Source organism: Citrus sinensis, chromosome 1 (genome assembly GCF_022201045.2).
Source record: "Citrus sinensis cultivar Valencia sweet orange chromosome 1, DVS_A1.0, whole genome shotgun sequence".
NCBI lineage: Eukaryota > Viridiplantae > Streptophyta > Magnoliopsida > Sapindales > Rutaceae > Citrus > Citrus sinensis.
Window position 1 is genome coordinate 6502326 of NC_068556.1, and position 21391 is coordinate 6523716.

Sequence of the window (21391 nt, forward strand, 5' to 3'; positions counted from 1 at the left end):
CCTATTATTTAAAAAAAGAGAGTTTAAGGTACTAAATTAAACATGTCAATTATTTAATCTCAAAATAGTAGAGAAGGGGTATTGTGATGTAGGTGCAATATATAATAAAAACTTGTAATTATTAAATAATGGAAGCTGCTAATTAAAATGTGTCTATAGATGCGGTAGAAATTAGTTCAATATTTATGAGGTAAAATTTAAATAAAAATTTACAGTGCGCTGCCAAAAAAAAGAAGTGGTATGATACTCTGTTTAATATCAAACAGAGTCGCAGCATACCCACCTAGGGATGTCAAAATAACCCGGACCTGGCCCGGATCCGAACGAACCCGGATAATCCGGGCCGGGTTGAACCCGTACCGGAATGTAAAAAAATCCGGATCCGAAATAAATTTTAATAACCCGGATATATCCGGGTCTGGATCCGGGTTTAGGTTAACCCGGACATCCGGAACCCAGACCCACATATCTAATTTTAATATTATTTTTTAATTAATTTTATTGATTAATCTAGATGTGTTGTTGCTTGAAAATGTATTAATTTTTTATTTTTACAATTTTAGAAATTGATATTGATTCATTGATCCGAGTTCAAAACCCAGATTTTTCCGGGTTGAACCCGTACCGGAATGTAAAAAAATTCGGGTCTAAAATAAATTTTAATAACCCAGATATATCCAGGTCCGGGTCCGAGTTTAGTTTAACCTGGACATCCGGAACCCGGACCCGGATATTTAATTTTAATATTATTTTTTAATTAATTTTATTGATTAATCTAGATGTGTTATTCTTTGCAAATGTATTAATTTTTTATTTTTAGAATTTTAGAAATTGATATTAATTCATTGATCCGGGTTCAAAATTCAGAATCTGAAAACCCGAATTTTTCTGGGTTGAACCCAAACCCAGACCCGGGTGAAAAAATTTAGGTTAAAATTTGGGTCCGAAAAAGAAAATGGTATCCATATCCGGATCCAAAAAGGCTAAACCCGAACCCAAACCCAAATTTTACCATCCCTATACCCACCCCACGTGCACCAGCAGATACAAAAATATACAGTCCTCAGTTCGCACCCCAAAAGTCAGAAGTGCAAAAACTAAAAATGCCTCTTGACCCCGTGAATAGATTTGATAACCATGCATTGCCCAACAAATCACAATTAGGCTAACCGCTAAAGGCAATGAAACCTCATACGCATCACATGTGCTATTCAGTTCTCAGTCTAATCCAACCACCTGCATTATCTTATTGTTATTTTTTGTTGTGTAATCAAACCAAAAGTAAAGCTATTAAAATAAATACGTGGGTCATTAAGAACCATGATTTAAATAATAAATTAATAGTAAAATAATTAAACACTATTCTCCAATAAACGACAAAAAAAAAACTAATACATGGTCCGGATTTTCCGATCATGAGAGACAACGACTTTCCTCGGATTGGCCGGGAACAGGTGTCACTCTCTCTCTCTCTCTCTCTTTTTTAAATCTTTTGCAATGCCTCAAGATCGATGTCCACTCAAATTAAAGCATATTCTCTAACACCCAAAACCCAATTATTAAAAAAAAAAAACAATAATAAAATATGGAAATGTAGAAGTGAGGGTCTTGCTACCGTGCACCAACCGCATCATATGTTCGATATTAATTTTTCTATCATAAATGTTTTATTTATAGTACTAATATTACCATTATATGTAATGACTTTCCTGACATAAATTACATGAAAAAAAATACATATATAATATAAAATATAAAATATAAAATAAATTATTATCAGTAAGGAATACGATGTCGTACCTGTTGCACCACACTTCATGCACCCAACTCGACGATTTAGGCCTATGACAAATCACAGTGTGCCCTTGGACTGTTTCCTTTTCAGACTCTCCTGGCCAGCAGGCCGAGCATCACGATTACACGTGGGGGGCCATGAATCCAAGAATGGGTTCAACGTCCACCATGATTGTGTGTGCCAGAGCAGCACTGCATTACCGCTCATGAGGTAGGAGTATCTTGTGAAAAACTTTTTAACAGCAGGACAAAAAGGCAATTCATCGGGATGCGGACACGTACCCTTTCCACTCGCACCATCCCCACGTGGACGCTCCGGCCGAGAGAGCTGGTCCCCACGCTAAAGCGAAAAGAAAAGGTACTTAGAGAGGGCTACAGGTCAGGTTTTGAGCGAAGAGATGCTTTTGTCCCAACACTTGAGTCTGGGACCCACCTGACCTTTCTATTATTGACAAGTACTGGGACCTGCTTTAATTTGGAGTTGCCCACTCAGCATGCGACACGCGTCTCGGTTATAACCCAATTTGGAAGGGGCCCACATTATCGAGCCCTCACGTTAATCTTTCGTCACCTTCAAGCTCGAACCAATAAGAAGAGGAAGAGTATGTGACAAGTCTTTTTTGACCTTCGCCCTATCATTGGTCATCCTGTTTGACTCCAGTAGCCACTAATTACATAATTGCGTGCCACAATTCTAACCAACTAATAACCTTGTTATTATTATTATTATTATTATTATTATTGTTATTATTATTATTTTAACAATTGAATTTTCCATTAGGTTAATAAAAAAAACAAATAAATTAAAATCCAAACAATTTTCACACTATTGGGCAAGTGGGATCTACTCTTTTTAAGTCTTGTAGTACCCCAGCATTTTCTTTTTTATAATGTAATGGAATTTATATACAGAAACTCACTAATCCAACAAATAATTGGTGGAATCCAAACAATTTCACAGTTGATGAATATGGTATTTTTCACAGTTGCTACTATATCACAGATATTTTTTCGTATGATTTTTTTTTATTCCTGGGCATGTGAGTACTTGATAAAAGGACCCCAGGAAAAAAAAAGAACAATGAAATAAAGAGAGTACTTGATGAAATATATTCACAGCTGCTAAATTACATTATATTTAGATCCAAAATTAGTCTTCTATAATTTCTGAATTGCTCGATATCTAATAATTGAGTCATATAAATAAAAATAAATTTTAAATTGATGTAAGTCACAAATATGTAAAAATAGATAATTGAAACTAAGGTTTAACAAGAGCGGCTTCCGGTTGTAAAATTAAATTTCAATAAATGCATGAGTTAATAATAATAAAAAATTATATATAATATAACTTAGCTAGAAATTATTTTAAAAAAATAAATAGGAATGATAAAAGTTAAGGTGTCTTTATTCATCACAATAAAATGGAGTGAGATAAAATATTACCAAAATAGGAATGCAAGTGTCACGTGTCAGGCGCAAGACAGGTATACTACATTTATTGTATTATGTCATTTATATAATAAATAAATAATATTATGATATGTGTATATTTATTTTATAAATTATCACATAAATAATAATTGTATTAAATTTAATTACATATGTAATATATGTATTAATTAATTATAATACAACATATATATTCTAAAATTTCTTCTGCGTGAGAGTTGGACGGAAAGGACAAAGGAAATATGAGACACCGAAGGTAGAGGCAAGTGTACAGAGAGATTATGGGCCTACGTTATTTATTAAGAGAAGCCTATGTAAAGCTCTAATCTTGAGCTGTCTTTACGGGCATCCAAAGGATCGTTGTCACGTGGGATTGCAATCGATTCTCTGCTCTTGACTTTCTTTTCCATATCTTGTCACAACCAATGGCCGCACGCCTTGCCACTGTTTAATCATAATTAATTTTTATTCGCCAACCGCTGTTTAGCATAATATATATAACCTCAGTTACAAACTTGCAATGAATTGTGCGTAGCATTATATGGTTGACTCGAAGATAAGCCACACATTAATAGTTTTTTGAACAAGACAAAATTAAGACAAAAAAATTTTTTAAAAAAAAAGGTGAGAACGATAAAGTAAGAGCATCCCTAAAAAAAATTTTAAATAAAATTTTATTATTTATTTAAAGAATCACGTCAATATTTAAAATTTTAAAAAATATTTTAATTAAAATTTTTTAATTAAAAAATAATTATCTCTCTTCAAATTTAAAGAGCTGATTTCTCTCTCTTCAATTCATATTTCATTACTTTTCATTGAAGAAAGAGAGAGAAATATTTTAATTGCTATTGACTTTTCTTTTAAAAAATTAATTAATTAATTAAAATAATATTAATTTATTTATATTTAAAGAGTGTTTTAGAAAATATCATATTTTTTTACCCTTTTATTTACCACATAAGTAAGTAAATAAATATTTAAAAAGTAAAATTTATAGACTTTTTGAATATACTCTAATATCTCAGAATACACAAAAAAAAAAAAAATCAAATTCTTTGTCCCCGTTTTGGGCTTTTGGCCGACCTTTTTCAACTAATAATTGAAATTCAAAATAAAATTAACATGGGTTAGGCTTGTAACTTCCGTTAATAGAAAGTAAATGTTGTATTAATTGTTACCAAAAAGAAAAAATCTTCTCAATTAATTTTATTTAATTATTTATAATCAAATAAAATATTAGACTCGATTATAACTATTATACCAAATTTGGTAGAGTGGTTTAAGATTTCTAGCCGGAAAACTTGGAAAAGTTTCCATACATATACAAAAGAAAATCAAGCACATGCTTTTACCAAACATCCAACAAATTCCAAAACGGGTTTAACCTCTTGTTCTAGACATACACATTTGGCTCATAAATCTTACTTTTATGTACAAAAATTGAATTTCATATCCTCCAAAGTCGCAGCATAAATTTCATGTATTATGTATGAAATATACAACAAATAAAACTTATACATAAAAACATATTTATTCACTCTCTCTCTTTCTGTTCGGCCAAAAAAAATAATAGTAATAATAAAACATAAAAAAATATTAATTACCAAAAAGCGAAAAGAAAAAAAAAATTAATACAAAGATAGAATCCAAGATAAATCTTGTGATAAGCAAACTAAAAACCGCCTCCTAGCAATGAAAATGGATAAGGTGGCGTTGGCGGACGAGACTCTACCCCCGTTACCATTTCTCCAAAATAACCCATTTGCCCATTAGTACTAGTACCACTACTAGTACTATTCCTCGCCGTCGCCGGAATCGCCGATACCGGACTAGGAATGGCGGCGCAGCCATAACTATTCATCACTTGCCTGCTTTGCCCTAATAACCAGCCAGAACTTGAAACACTGTAATTATTGTTATTATTATTACTATCTGGTGACGGAGATGACTGACAAAAGTTGTTACTGTTGTTATTATTACTATTATCGAACCCAGAATCTGGGGAAGAAGATGAGATCACCCCTATGTTGCCCACTTCTTCTTCTTCAGATTTTATCGAGCTCGAAGCTGCCATGCCCGAAGAAGAAGAATTAGAAGGCTGCTGCTGCTGCTGTGATGACGACGAGATCATCAAGCGTCTCTTTTTGTCCCCAAGATAATAATTATTCCTGTTGGTGGTGCTTTCTTTTTCCATGATGATGCGAGGAAGCAAGTCGGGATCTTCAACGACTTTGTAAAGAAACGCCATCATTTGTTCAGGGCGCCTCTCTGTTGCTTCCAGTCTCTTGTTCATGCCCTGAAGCTCTTCATCTAAAGACTTCTGCTCTTGCCTCAACCTCGCTATCTCCATCACTATTTCTTCATCATCTAAATCTTGGTCGCCGGCACCGCCTCTCATCATCATGTGATGAGCGCTTCTGTTACTGCTGTGCTTTCTCCTTACGATGTTCTTCAGCAAGTGCTTCTGCCCTCGCAGAAACCACTCGTTCGCAAATTCCCATTTGTCCGGATCAACTTTTCTAAAACCCTGACACATATAATAATCACAATAATTAATTAATTAACTAATTCAATTGAACCGTGAGGGTTTGTAAGTAATTTTTACTTACGTAGGTGTTGAGTTGACGAACAAAGCTAGAGAAGTTGTTGTGCTTGAAGTAGGCGGGCAGGATCCTTTGGGAGAAATCTAAAGGGTCGACAACGATGAAGCTGTTATTGGCTTTACCCCAGGAGATTAGCGAATCGGTCGTTGGATCGTTGACCATCTGATAAGTCTTCATAACGAACGGAGCGATCACGTTGTTGGTGTTGTTGGGCTCCATCCCATACAGAGGAAAAAAGACTCAAAAGAGAAGGAGAGAGTGAGACGGTGGGGAGGAACAAAGGGTGCGTGCTGTGCTGTGCTGTGCTGCGTTCCGTTTGTTTAGTGTGGTTGAATTGGCGCATTCGCTTTTGTATCGTCAGAGTTTCGGAGGCACCACCGTAAATATATAAGTGGACTCACGTACAGTGACATGAGGTATCGTGGCACGAATCCTGACGGTTATATGATATTTGGATGGGGTCACGAGAAGGCGGGACCCACTTGGCTCCGCTTTTATCATCTTTAGCAACACGTCACGGCCCCCTTCCCCTCCAGTGTTTAGATATTTTACATGGGAAAAAGCAGCGCCGGTGCGTCTCCCACGCGCACACGGGGGCGCGAGTGAGCTGTGCACTTTTAATTGGTGGGGGCTGGTGCCCCCTTAATATTATTATTTAGTTGCTAAACGACAGGTCGGCTACTGCTGGCGGTGGGGATTAATATTAAATTGCTATTTTTTAACATTTAACGAAGATATTTGTCACTTTTCCATGGTGTGTAATTTTGATTAGCCACCATCATCTTTGTCATCTTTGTCCAGTCTTGTTATTATTATTATTATTTATTATTTAACCGCTGTTTCAACCGACTATATTTTTTTCAATTTTAATTGAGTTCTTCTATCTTATTAGCTTTCAATGATTATTTTAAGCTATTGGACGTTTAAGATTAACCTTATACAATTCGGTAGAAAAATATTCTGCTTAAAATGAAAGAAAAATAATAATAAATTTAGAGGTAGAGGATGTCCGCAAGTTCTGTATAAATTTATCATTGTCTAATGTTGATTAATTTCGTACAATATTTTGGACTTTCAAGCAATTTTGTATTTATTGCATAACTTAACATTGATTTTTTTATGTTTGGATCTAATAAAATATATTTCAATGCAATATATATACAATTAAATTTTAGAGAGAGTATAAGCAAACATGTGAACAAAATTAGTAAATAACGACACGTAGTACAAGAAAACCCTTATATAATGATACTCTATAAAGAAATAATTTCTATATGATCATAAAAAAATTTAATCCCTATTTAGGTCAGCAATATATAAGAATAAACTCTATATTTCAATAAGTTATAATTTTTTGAATCCCGTCTTAAAAAACTTATCTCCACATGGTAATAATTATTTGTATATTTCAAAAAAATATATGTAAAATATATGTTATGTTATATTAAAGTTGTAAGATAGAATAAAATATTTTTTTAAAGTTATTCAGGACTAAAATATTTTTTTAAAGTTATTCAGGACAATAATTTATATAATCGTCAATATTTTTAAAATTTATATTGAGAGAAAAATATTTAATAAAATGCAAATATTTATACAAGATGACTTTGTATAACTTTCCATAAATACATATAATTTTTTGAAATTGTTTATTTTTTTTTCAATATTTATATGTGAGATTTGACATGTTCCTTCAGTTTATTATTAATGTAATGCATATTTTGCTTTTATATCACTTACATCAAGGATAACTAAGTTAAAACATTAATTTTTATAACAATATTTCTATTAATTATAACCTCCTTATAGTAATAACAGTATGACTATAGAGAAGTTTTTTTTTTGTTTTCCTTTTGAGCCATTCAATTTGATTTGTTAATTTAATGATATTCAAGATCTGTCAAAAATCTATATCAACCATGATAATTTTATCCACTTCGAATTTCACGTTTATAAGTACAGATTAAGACTAATTTCTTTTTATATGTTAATCTTAATTTTTGATTTTTTTAAAATTGTTTTTCAACAACCAAATAAAGAAAGTATGTTCAGGAAAAAGACAAATAAAGAAAGCAAGAGGAATATATATAATTAATACATACATACATATAACAAAGTGTTGGCTCCACTGTCAATGGAGTCCCCTTAAGTGGTTTGATTGGGTTTGCTCCCCAGTTCGAGTCGCATCCCCTTAAGTGGTTTGATTGGGTTTGCTCCCCAGTTCGAGTCGCAGGGAAGTCGTCTTTGTTGGGAGAACCTGTGCCTCTCGGTTCGAGCGGGGACTTCTAGTCTGGGCTGTGGTACGAGCTTAAAGGTGCTTCCCACAGTTGGGGTCCTCCCCAGGATACCTCGTGGTCAAAACCAAAAAATACATACATACATATGTGTGTGTGTATATAATTATTTTCAGGCGCGTGTATCCTCTTTTTTTTTTTTAAATGCAGACACACTCTTAAACTATAAAATTTAATAGACTTATTTTTTTAATGAATTATAAAGTCGTTCACTTTAATAGTATTAAAAACTAACTCTCTTAAACCACATACTTTAAAAAGCATGTCTACATTAAAAAAATATATATGAGGGCGCTCATAACTTCATTAAGATATTATACGTCATTATCCGAAATTTTAGGTAAAAATCATTTATTTTAAAATTAAAAAGGCAAATGTTTTCAAACGTGAAGAATTGATTAGTATAGTTTATAACACTCTATGATAATTTTTTTTTAGGAACGAATTGCATTTTTTTAAAAGAAACAAATTATATAGTAAACAAATTAGACAAATTAGGTAGTTTACTTGATAATATTATGTTTATTACATAAAACTAAATTAGATTCAAAATATAATTAGATAAAAACCTAAAGACTCGACAATCTTTTGTTTTAAAAATAATACAAATTACTATAATTAGTATTATAACTTAATACTTTCTCATCAACTCTGAGTCTGTTTGGTATGACTTATCTATCTGCCATAAGTACTTATTTAATCTTATAAACTCTTATCAAAATTTTTGTTGTTATTTGGTTATTTTTTTAGTAGAATTTTTGAAGACTAAATAAGCTATTTTGCCTTTACTAGTAAAAACTCAAATTTTGAACTCTTACTAGTAGAAGTTAAAAGCTTTTTTTGAATGTTAAAATATTTAAAATGTCATTTACTTATATGACAATCTTATTTCATTTTCTTCATAAAAAAACTTTTAAAAAAACTTATCTATTAAAATAATTTTATAATTTTAATAAAAACTCTCATTAACAACCACAAAACTAAATTTTTTATAAAACAATTCTACTTATAAAATCTCTATTAATAAAAATTTTATTTAAATAAACTTTATTTGAAAAAAAAAACTATATCAAATGAAACCTCAGCGAAATAATGCCTAAAATGAAAAATATCACGTGTGAGTAAAACGTAAAGCGAGTGAGGGGAAGATTGGAAATGTATTATTAATTTTTTAAATTATAAAACAAAATGTGAAATAGAAAGAGAGATTGGAAGGGGCAAACGGGTTAGATTCGGTCTCATAACATAAAGGCATGGGCAAAGAGCCAAGACTGCCTCGTGCACTGGCGTATGTGGCGTATTCTTATTGGGACACGTGTGAGGCATAGTCTGCTCAGTCTTTTGGATTGTTGTTTGCTGCCTGGGGAACAGATTTATATGCACCAAAACCTAAGCTTGTCTCCATCTATTTAGTATTTACATGTATATTTTCTTCTTTCCTTTTTTTTTTTTTTAAGTTTGTGGGCTTACTTAAGAATTATTTTACTAATTTTTCAAGTTATTATTATTTTTTGGAATGAACTAAATTTTCAAGTTATTGATATACATCATTATCACAACAAAAAAAAAAAAAAGAAAAAAGTTAATGGTGTACATATATATTTCCCTATATAAATATTTTAAAGGTGAAATTATTTAAGCCATAAGTTTATTTTTCAACTCTTTTTTTATAGATAAAATTATCTAATGAATCTTTTTTTCATTCTTATCGAATTCTTCATTTTCTCACCACTAGACGGTAAAACTGCATGCAACTGAATAATGAAAGAAAATTCTATCAAAACCGATTTTTTTTATGCTTTTTAAAATATCGGGAAGATAATTTTTGTTCCCAAACTATGATTTAATTAATTTTGAGAGAGAATTATAATATTTTCATTCGATGTCATTCGTGATCGCATGCAACTAAAATAAAATTTACATGATAATATTTGAGGTTTGCTCAATTATGGATTTATCATGTAGGGTTGAACTAATAAATACTCACGAAATCTCTATTTTTTTAAAAACTTCTATTGTTGATTATGTTACACTCCTCACACATTTTCCTTAATTTTTCTTAACTTCTACAATCATATCACCTCAACCATTTTGGTGACATTAATTAAAAAAATCAATTTATCAAATTAATCTTAAAAGTAGAATAAAACTAATATGAATCAGTTTAAATTATAGAAGATTAGAAAAAGTGAGAACAAGAGATAATTTAATAGCAGGGACGTCTTGGAATATTTTTTAAAATAAAAGGTTTAAACCAACACTTAAACATAAAATATTGAAAATAAATTAACATTTACCCAGTGAGATTGTGAGAACTCTCTCTCTTGGGTTTTTTTTTTTCCCTACTAACCTTTTGTTCCTTCTCTCTTTTCATTTAATAAAATTTCCATCATTTTGGAAAAAAAAAAAAAAAAAGAGTTATGTTAAATTTATGATTCCTGCTCCAAATTAAAACCACGTCTCAATTTCTAAAAGCGGATAATGCATATTTCTTTACTTCAGTGGCTCAATTTCATCGAACGCTGCGCACGCAATATAAAATTCACAACTAACCGATGGTCAGTGTTGTCTTCATCTCATATGGCCACATAAAATTATTAATTAAGATCATAAGATATATATAAAATTATTAATTAGGATCATAAGATATATAAATCTTTATAATTTCCTCTTCAAGACAAGATAGGTCGGTCCATTGCTTACCAAAATAAGAATTGCAATCATCACTTGACCCACGTTACAAGCAAGTGCAAAGAACAATACCGTATCTTGTGCATAAAGAAAAGATTTATTACGCTTTGAATTGCAATTTTCCTTTTTTTTTTTCTTTCGTAGCACATCAATCCAATATGTTATTTAAATAATACAAAATTTCTTGCTAGTCATTTTTTATTTTTTACATAGAGTTAATTGTCTTTAGGTTTTAGCTTGATGATTTATATATAGCAAATTAATGCAGCTTTTGATCGTCAAATCCTAGTAAGCAAAAAAGCTTTCAAGTTTTGATGATTGTCAAAATTTGCTGCTCTTTTTGGAATCTTTTAAGTGGGAAACAAATCGATATCTTAGAAATATATAATAGCCGTTAATTAAATGGCTGGCTGGCTAGCTAGCTAATGAACACTCAATGCACCTTCAATAATTTCAAATCCTCTCTGCAAATCCATCCAAATCCATCACAGCCATTACCATTTCCCCAAGTAGCAAGGTCACTTAACCACCCAAACCTTTTCCTCCAACGACCAATTGGCTTAGGTTTGACTTGTTTTGTTAGCTTAAATTTGAAAACCCTTTTTTTTCCCCCAATCATGTGTCATTTTCGTGCACCCCGTAGCCATGACAAGAAATTTAATTACTTAAATCTTAGCTCAAATTTGAGGTCCTTGAGGAGTATTTAATAAATATTTTTGTGTGATCAACTTTTCAATCACAACGTTCTAGCCCATGATCATGTTCATATTAATATTTAAGCTTACATGATTTCGAGACCTTTCTTTATCGATCTTTTTAGCGGAACTATATCAATGAAGAGTGGAGTTAAGTCTCTGATTGGCTGGCTAAGTAATTATAAAATTAGGGTTATATTTTATCTGAGGTCTAAGTTCGATAAACAACTCTTTAGCACCCACTTCGGATTTGTGGATGTGATAACCACTCGATAATTTTCGATGTTAAATTAAATTTGCTACGTCCAATTTGATTATCTAGAAATTGGGAGCCAATTTTATGACTAGTTGCATAAATTTGACAATAACCGACATAAAATACTTTAAATTATATTAAACGTATGCAGCTTGTCCTAATCTTACAATCTAAAAAAATTGGATAATTGAAGATTTATATAGATTTGTGGGGCATCTTGGATTTTGTGATTAAATAGAAGTGGGATTTATTTGAACTAAAAGGATAAACAAGAATCATCGAGTTGAAGTGCCGCAAAATCATAGAATCCCAAGCTCTTTAGAGAAAAATTAATGTCCTTTTCAATATCATGCAATTTACAAATAGGTGACTCAATCTATAAAAATAGACAACAAAATACAAGATAGATAACCCACAAGAAGTACACAATTCAAGTCCAACATAGAAGATCAAATAAAAATAAACTATGTAACCACTAAGGAGACTCAAAACCTTCTACTTAAAAATTAAAGGGAGGAGGTACCGACCTACTAGAGGAAAAGAAATTTGAAACCTTGGTTTTTAAAAGATTAATGCTTATCAGTAAGTAATTACAAAGACTTCAATGTCTAATCAAATGAAACTAACAAATAGTTATTGAGGTGTTTCAACTGACCTGCAAGAATAATTGTGTAAATGCATTTCCGAAAAATTTTCCTGGGAGAGTTTTGAGTTTTTATTTTTTAAAATAAAAAAAAAACGAAATAAAATTTATTGGATATTATATAGTCAATCATATTTAGTAATTTTTTTCCTTTTTTTAACAACCTCCTAAGAAACACAATGCATCCGAAAAATCCTAAGAAGATTATATCTTGAGTATGTTATAGTCTTCTTTAAAAGAAAAATTAACACTACTTTTTTGCCTTAATAAAAAAAAATTTTTTTTGGGCCGCTATAGTGCAAGATACTACACTAGTTGCTTATGTGATCTTTAATGTTCTAATATTTTAAATGAAAATTTGTGCTATTTATGAGTCACAATCAGAGGTTTTTTTTTTTAATCTTATTTAACATTTGAAGAGGATTATTAGTTGTTTTATTATATTTTTAATATGATAATATATCACGTACATTATAATTTATAACTAGATGCATAAACTCAACTCAGAAACCCACTGTATTAAGGTTCACTTAGAATAATAAAGGTACTTCCACAACACACGAATTGTCAAAACCCTCCAATCTTAAAGATACACGTTGAGAATAAGCACAAGTTGATGGTGGGTTATTGGTTGTTCTGTTCGGTAATTGTATTTTTAACCTCATGATGATGGCGCATCATATCAATATCATATCATGCAACACATATTGAATATACAGCAAGCAATTCACTGGACATTTCAATAATGGTGTAGAGAAACGTGCAGCCAAGTGTGAGGTTCACCCATTCGGCAATTAGGTTAAAAAGATTCACTTCTTGCTTCATTAATTGGTCGCTGCACTTCCATTTTGGCAATTATTGATCTCAAAAAGTTGCCCTGCACGTTCTTTCATGTTCCTTGCACGAATCACTCGTCCACACTTAGCATTTCTGGTAAGGCTCATTTTGCATGAAACTAAACTTGCAGAACGAGAAACAAACAATCCCACAAAAGATTAGTATTGACTGAACCCACTAACGCCATAATTTCAACCCTTTCACTATTCAAGCTGACTTTTTTTAATTCTCCCTCTTTTCTTTTTTGGAAAATAGATGGCTGTGATTCTTGAATTCACTAAAATTTTGCATGTATTAATTTCTTATTTATGAAAAAAAAAATATAAAACATTCTGATTAAGAAAGCTAGAAAAAAAAATAAAAATGAGACGTGCTTCAACTGGCCTGCTAGGTTAGAACAAAGTCTTTCTAGAAGCACAAAACTCGAGGAGATAGGGAATAGAAGTACCATTTTGAATGGATGGTGCCATGCTAGAGATTTTTTTACCAGTTTTTCCAAATTTTTGGAGACTCGCATGTGGCACGTTGATGCAGCAGTCAAATATCAGCGGCTCAAAAATTTTGTTGTTTGTTTGTTTTTAATTTTATTAATCCTGATCCCTAATCTAAGTTTATGTTGTTGACAAAGCTGTAATTTTCAATTAGGGTTTAATATATTTCGATAGAAACAATCTTTTAGGTATTCATCCTTCTTAAGTGTTATTGTTTTAAGTGTTATTAAAACATATAATAATTCTCTTCTAATCTCACTAGAACTTTTAAAAATTTTGTGCCACGTATAAATTTTGATATTCAAATGCAACCTAATTGTCATTCCTATCAAGTTAGCCACCATAATTTCTCAAAATTGAATAATTTATCATTTCCTACTTTCGGTGATGGAACACACACACTTTGCCAAATGCCAAAACATATCTAAATCGTTCTAATATATAAATTAGATAAATTATCTTATTGACACGTATAAATTGTTCCAGTATTTGATAGATAAATCATCTTGTCGACATGTTTAAATCATTCTAATAGATATAAATAAATCACGTTGATGACATCGAACGTGTCGTATATTACTTTTTGTCTTCGAGGATACCCCAATCAATTCAATGAATAATTGAGATTAAAACCTATCTGTTGTAGATTATCTAGAATGCTACTTAAATAAACTCAAATGGTAAAAAAAAAAATTTGAGATGACAAACATGACTAAAAGAACGAAAACTTTCTAAGATAAAGAAAAATAAACCCAAATAAGACTTTTGACTCCTAAAAACTAGCCTTACATTGGACTTAAATTTCAAAAAAGATTTTGTAATCGTTCAGCCTTTGGATATCTACTTCTGACTTTCACTCTTTGCGGGTGATGTACGATAATAAATCGTCTCATATTTTTCATGACATTTGTCTTCCTTACAGCTATTATATGTCCCAACAGTCATAAATTTATCGTTGTCGATCACTTACTCATCTTCCTTACACTTCACATGTTTGTTATACTTCGGTGGTCCTGGCATTACACTTGAGAATCGTAACAAAAATCTTTATCTCGGTTAAGGATAATTTTGAAGAAATTTGTTTTCATTTCTTCAATAAAATATTATACACTAAGCGTTATTTATAAATGCAAAGGCTATATATTTTTTTAAAAATTACATATGTAATTACAAAAGAAAATGTGTCGATCTATTCAACACAAATTGTGTCTTTAACAAGTGTAGATCATCCCTTTGACAAGTGCGGATTATGCATTTGAAAACTTCATTTAATGCCGTTTTATTTGGCATTCTCAACAAATTTGTGGTCAACAACGAAAATTTTATGACCGTTGTAATGTACAGCGGTTGTACGATAGCATTTCTCATGGTATTGATCCAAAATTTTATATCAAATGACAAAATTCTATCTACGATCAAAAAGAAAGAAAAAACCTCGAATTTTAAAAAGTTCAGCCGATGAACATCATAGCACATGAACCCAACTTTCATCACTAAATAGTCATTGTCTTCTTGGCTCACAAACCACTTCACATCTTCTTCTTGGTTTCTAGTACAAGTATTGGTGGAGAATGAATTTATACAATCTTCAATTGGAATATCACAAAATGTTATATAAGTTGGGCAAGCGCCTATTGCAGTTCAGGAAATACCAAATTGAATATGAACAACAATAATGAGGAATGATAAAGCTATAAAAATAGCATACCAATTAGTACAAATGCAAAGCGCATGTTTCTGAACTCTGCAGTCCACATGAAGCCTTAAGCAGGCAGGTCTCAAGGAGAGAACGCCACTTTCACATGAAATTTACAGCTCTATAAAATCAAACTCAACAAACCAAACAGGAGATCTCTTCTGATTAAATTGCCGCAGAGATTTTACAAAGCATGTTCCCTGCTAATTCCCAAGTCATAATAGCAAATTACTCAGAATACCCACTGGAGAAAGCAACATCCACCAGTAACAAATGTGAACTGATCGCATACCAAAGATGAAACCTCCAATGAAAGATATTGTCATCCATCAACTGCAGAATTCCAATTCATACCAGCTGATGAGCCATTATCAACATAAGATGGCTTTGTCACCACTACCCTTTATTTAATGGAAGATGATGCTAAAACATTATATTCATTCAGATGCCTCTGAAATTGAGCCAATCGTGTCTGCAGTTGCACAATTACAGCAGCCTTTTTTGAAAGAAGGGCATTTAATTTACAGATATAAATGTCTAATTGATTGCCAGGTTGGTCAGCTTCAACTAACAAATTCATTTCCTGCATAAAATGAACAACCTTACCAAGTCAGACAATGGTAGACAAACAAAATTAGACAAGCCAGGATTTTTGCTTACCTCTCGAACTACGTCCATAGTCTCCTCTACTTGTTTACGATGAGCTGACACAAGATCCTCCTCTTCCTAAAAAAAAAAAAAATTGTAGATAAAGTACAGCTGGCCATTGAATGACAGATCAGAGAGGCAAAGGCAACATTAGACATCTGAAAATATTATCACCTTCAAGAGGGCATTAAGATCATCATCTGAATGAGAGTCGTTTGCCTCAAAGGAAGAAAGATCCCTCCTTTTCTTCACAGCATCAATTTTCCGCATATCCTCTGAAGCTGACATTTGATAAGTCTCCAACTTCGCATCATTTGTCCATGATGTTTTCTCTTGTTCATAGGTCTCTTCAGAGTAATCATAATCGTCTTCGGTAACATCATATTGACCGCCTCTCTGACCCTTGTAATATTCTGGATATGGAGCCAAATTTCCCTCAGCCCTTCCACTAGGAATACGATTCACTCTCGGAGGGGATGGCTCTCTCTCAGTTTGTTTGGCCCATCCAAACCTGCTCTTTTCATGAGGAACATCATTCACATTATCCTCAGATGTTAATTTAGTTGGTACAACTGATGATACGGGAAATGCAGTTGAGTCTCTGAGGTTAGACGACGAAGATAATGGATCCCTTTTAGAAATGTTCCCTTTTGACAGACTCTTCACCCTGGAATACACATCCATCAGAATAATACAAGTGAAAATGAAATTACACACTCCACCCCGTATGGAAGACGAAAGTTAGCACAGGTTGAAGAAACAAATACCTGTCAGCATATCGCAGTGTGTTGATAGTATGTTCACATGAACCTGAGCTTGGTGAGATACATGATATCATAACTGTGCGTGAGTCACCAACAAATGAATCTCTGAGAACTTCAGTCAGTTTACTTCCTCTAAAAGGTATGTGACCCTGATCATTGTCTAGAGCTCTAATACATTCTTTCAAAGCTAGTAAGCTTTTATTAATTTCTGCACCTTCCATTCTGCAAAAAATTAAAATAGAGCAAACTATTCATTGAATTCCACAGGTTTTGTATAAGTTGGTACTCAAATAATATTCCAAAGTACTAGCACATTCTGGGATGGAAAATCTCTAAGGGGGACCACAGGACTCCATGTAATGCATGGAGCTATTCATTTGAAGGACAATAAATATGAAACTGCTTAAGTTTTCAGAGAAGGGAATGATTAATGCCTACTCAGCAATACCTTGTCTGTTTGTCATTGTCAGTAGTATCTGCCCCTCGCTCACTCCCAGCAAGATCTATGAAAGACAGTTTTCCTACAAGTCGAGCAGGCTTTGAATCAGAACCATCAGCTGATCTCTTGATGGCAAGCTGAAGTATAGCATGTGATCGGGAAGACTCTTCGTTTGCACCAGTTGTACCAGTGCTTCTCGTGGCGTTTCCTTTCTCAATCAACTCCCTGATAGTATCAACATTTGACACTCTGTATTCTTGCAAACCCACTATGCATACCTGTTGTTTCCCATCCTCCCTCATGCAAAGCTTCCTACAGAATGAAAATAGCAGGCAGGAATATAAACATGACTGCGTTTCGCTTCTCTTTTTGTATTTTATCAAAAGCCCACAAGCTGAAGTAACTTACTTTCTATCATTTAGGAGATCGAATACCTTCCCTCCATATATCTCAAAGAAACTGACATACAATTGGAATCCTTGGCTCCGATGCATCTGGTGCATTAATCTTAGAATATCATGGGACGCTTTTAAGGGCAACGGTTGCATTGTATAAGTCTTTCCACTCCCTGAACAAGCAAAAGTAGATAACTCAAGATTATTAACAATATTTCAATGAAAATTAATTTAAAAATTAAAAAAAAATCTCACAAGATGATAAATATATCTTCTATCTTCATTTAATTGAAAAATATGAAGGACTACCACCAAACCATATGTCAAGCATACGCAAACATTTCTATCCAGAAAAAAAAATGCACTTTCATTTCAAGGAGAATAAATAGATGTGAGACTGACGAGTGAGCAAGCATTTGTGTCAGAAAATTGAAATTTTTTTCAAGAATATATTTACAAATTCTCTGTATGTAGCCATTTCCAAAAGAAGCAATAGAAACCATTTTATTTAAATTTACAACAATATGTTAAAAGGCATATCCTGAGCGAGCTTTACCAAAGGGAAAACAATGAAACAAATACTAAAAGTCCATTCACTTAAATTCAGAAAAGTCTGTTATCCGTTTAATACCTCTCGAATTTTCTTTCACATGGATGTATAAAATTCCAAGTAAAATGTTATCCATACTGAGAAATATTTTCAAATAGCACCACAAAACAATTATCACACTAATAAGTGGAAATAATTATCCTCCTTTCATACAGATGTCCAACAACAAGCCAGTCAAGGCACCCACTTGCCTGTTTGCCCATATGCAAAACAGGTCGCTTTAGTTCTATGGAAAATTAGGGGGACTATGGGTTCCACAGTCTCCGAATACACCTGCAATAGAAAGAAAAAAATTCAGTGAATTAAGTTTAATTTGTACCATCAATGTGGTGTTAGCCATCTAATCATTTACTCACCTCCTCATTTGTAACATCTTCATTCAGCACAGCATCAAAAACAAATTCATGTCTCTCAACGTACTCTGTCAAGTCAACCTGCAGAGAGCAGTAAACTGGACATTGAGGAAAAAAAGGCAACTGAAGGACATAAATATCTAATAACAATAGAATTATACAGCTGAGAGAGATAGTGAATATGGGTATAATTTTCAAAAGAAAACTCGGAAAGGATGTATTAGAGCTAGGGTAGAATACTATGTCAAATGCATTTTTGAATGCTTTGGTGAACATCTTCTATTCATGAAGAATACCACCAATTCATTTACATTTAGCCAAACTTCAGCACCCATTGCCAGAAAAGAATGTTCATCTGAAATCTGATAGAAATGCTAGAAGAATGATTCACTGGGTTCTTACCTTCAATTTAGTTTCATGAACTGTGAGATAATTGGAATGCGGTTGTATGGTGATAATGTCTTCCTCTTTCTTAGCTATTTCCTTTTTGTTTAAGGGCCTCTTGCGCACCTGCGATATTACCACTAGCATTTTTACTAATGAATTATAAAGAAACAAAAGACAGCAGGCAACCTTCAGATTTACTTGTAGCTCATTTGTTTTCTGAACTTCAAATTTAAACACTTTCTTTCACTTTCACTAAGAAATGCTACTGTGACATTGTTGCATCCACAACTTATAACTATCTGTGATTGATTAGAGCCAGCTTAGCATTTTCTTAAAGCCAAAGTACAATAATGGTAAAGATTAAGAGAAGAATTGACATGGCATCAAGAAACATGCCAAAGTACACTAAAGGTAAAGATTAAGAGAAGAATTGACATGGCATCAAGAAACATACCACGACTTTGATCTTAGCAACATTGTTAGCCCTTTCTTTATCCCCTGAGAAACTTTTAAGTAGGCTATTCTCCGGCACGCCCCGTATTCGATTTGTGAGTTTGCTGGTAGACATATATGGTTCGGAGTCGTCAAAACTTTTACCGAGAACTGGAGCTCTAGTAAACGACATCTAGGAATGGAAATAATGAGTATCAGTAGACAAATAATATAAATGTAGACCTCTCGGCCAATTCATGTTTACCATTAAATAGAATTAAGAGATCCAATATGGGGTAATTCTTTCACTCTTTAGTCAACGATGATGACTTGACTTGATCACCATTGATTAAAAGGAAAAAGATGTACACATACAACCGAAGTATTTAAGCTTCAAACTCATTATCGCAATCAGAAATTTAAATGTTTCATTTCAAGACATCATAAACTTATCTCAAAACATGATAATTTATAATATTATTCATAAAAATCAATCAACAATGTCAAAACAGTCAATTAGTGCAAGCACATTAAGAAGTCAATGCTAAGCGCTGACCTCGGGTAAAAGCTCAGTATCAAAAGAATGTAGATCCAGCAAGCCAGGGCTGAGCTCACTTGGAGACACGTGGTCGTCCGCATTCTTCCTCATACTCGACGAGCGCGAGGTAACCGGCGGCGTCGTTGGGTCCGGTGACTTCCTGCTTGTTCTTCCTCCATAGAATCCGAAGTCCTGTACGTTAAAACGAACCGTTTAGTCAAAGTTCGACTGTCAAAACCAAAAAATAAAAAATAAGATGAGCTAAAAGATCGAACAAACGAACATTAGAAGATTGCAGCCATTTCGAACTAAAGGATGAGTCGAGGAAGTTATCAGAGTATTGACGCTGGTGATGCGCCGCCGTATTAGATCTCGACACCTGTCTTCCAACCACGTTCATTTTTCTCTCGCTGTATCTCTCCCGATCAGACTAGCTTATCAGTTTCAATCTGTTTATTAAACGCAAACAAAATCTGCCGGCCGTGCAATACACACCGATGCTTCAAGACCTTTTCTTTTTTTTTAAAAAAAAAAAACTTCTTACTAATAGATAAAAATGAAGAAATTAAACAGATATTTGAAGCCTGAATGACGAAGCTTTATTTGTTTTATATTTTTTAAGCAGAGAGTGCGAAGAGAAATGATTTTGAAACTTTGAAAAGGAAGACCGGGCAACTCTCGAGGTGTTTTATTAAAGCTTAAACAGTAGCACGGTTAAGGAAGAAAACTCGCGCGTGTCTACCACGTTAATGAAGAGGTAAGGCACCGCGTGATGGTGGCCCACTTGTTTTATGTGGCCGGGCGAAGGGAATGGAACGCGGGAGTGCGCTTGTGAGCTTGTCTGGTTGTCTCCTTGCTTGGGCTCGATGGTTTGTTTTTACTTTAACAGTGGACCAAGGCGAGCGTGTGAGGGCGCGTGTGTTTGATCGAGGATGAGGTGCCGTCTGCGTGTGCACGCGCGCCCGTGGGTGGGTTGTTTGGTTTGGTGGGGTGTCAAAGCGGTCTTGAACAGAGTCCGAGTCAATTGTTGCTGTTGTTGGTCATCACGTCGCTTGGTGCATGGCCTACTTGAGTGAATCGCGGATACGGTGATTGATCATGCTGTCTTTGTTCTCTACCGTGGATGGTCATCTCATCATTGTCGTGGAGCCCACTTGCCAATATTTAAAAACTTAAGAGCGTCATGAGTTGTGAGCATGGTTTGGATTTTGGACGGTCCACGTAGGATGTTCAAGATTTTAAGCGATAAGATCGCGTTGTTACGTGTTAGGGGGATGCATGAGGCAACGAAGGAGGGAAAGTTAGAATTCAAACGGGGTTGTTGCCTTTGTCGGCTCGTCTATAAAAGCATGACCCAATGCGCGGTTGAA

At 33.3% G+C, this 21391-nt stretch overlaps 2 protein-coding genes across 3 annotated transcripts; both read right to left on the reverse strand.

Annotated features, from left to right (window-relative positions):
- Nucleotides 1–4694: 4694 nt before the first annotated feature.
- Nucleotides 4695–6226, reverse strand: LOC102615136 (heat stress transcription factor C-1). Its single transcript, XM_006475555.4, has 2 exons — nt 5859–6226; nt 4695–5776 (listed from the first exon to the last, which is right to left on the reverse strand). Exons 1-2 carry the CDS (start codon nt 6069–6071, stop codon nt 4922–4924), a joined length of 1068 nt encoding a protein of 355 aa, XP_006475618.1. The 5' UTR covers nt 6072–6226; the 3' UTR covers nt 4695–4921.
- Nucleotides 6227–15346: 9120 nt separating this feature from the next.
- On the reverse strand, nt 15347–20996 carry LOC102615412 (kinesin-like protein KIN-13B). Of its 2 annotated transcripts, none has more exons than XM_052440277.1 (12): nt 20305–20996; nt 20040–20213; nt 19506–19676; nt 19067–19174; nt 18668–18745; nt 18499–18584; nt 17715–17870; nt 17316–17618; nt 16871–17089; nt 16278–16770; nt 16116–16181; nt 15347–16038 (listed from the first exon to the last, which is right to left on the reverse strand). In XM_052440277.1, exons 1-12 carry the CDS (start codon nt 20419–20421, stop codon nt 15859–15861), a joined length of 2151 nt encoding a protein of 716 aa, XP_052296237.1. In that variant the 5' UTR covers nt 20422–20996; the 3' UTR covers nt 15347–15858. The 2 variants fall into 2 exon arrangements, with proteins under 2 accessions (XP_052296237.1, XP_006475619.1); XM_006475556.3 differs by having other exon boundaries at nt 17715–17874; nt 18503–18584; nt 20305–20995.
- Nucleotides 20997–21391: the final 395 nt, after the last annotated feature.

What these genes read in the sequence shown, in the direction of transcription:
- LOC102615136 (XM_006475555.4), bottom strand. Translation starts at nt 6,071, where the DNA reads ATGGAGCCCAACAACACCAACAACGTGATCGCTCCGTTCGTTATGAAG. An exon ending in TTCGTCAACTCAACACCTAC is followed by an intron (nt 5,777 to 5,858) that starts GTAAGTAAAAAT and finishes TATATGTGTCAG; the next exon opens with GGTTTTAGAAAAGTTGATCC.
- LOC102615412 (XM_052440277.1), bottom strand. Translation starts at nt 20,421, where the DNA reads ATGAACGTGGTTGGAAGACAGGTGTCGAGATCTAATACGGCGGCGCAT. An exon ending in TTGCTAAGATCAAAGTCGTG is followed by an intron (nt 19,175 to 19,505) that starts GTATGTTTCTTG and finishes GTAATATCGCAG; the next exon opens with GTGCGCAAGAGGCCCTTAAA. An exon ending in GACAATGACAAACAGACAAG is followed by an intron (nt 17,090 to 17,315) that starts GTATTGCTGAGT and finishes AATTTTTTGCAG; the next exon opens with AATGGAAGGTGCAGAAATTA.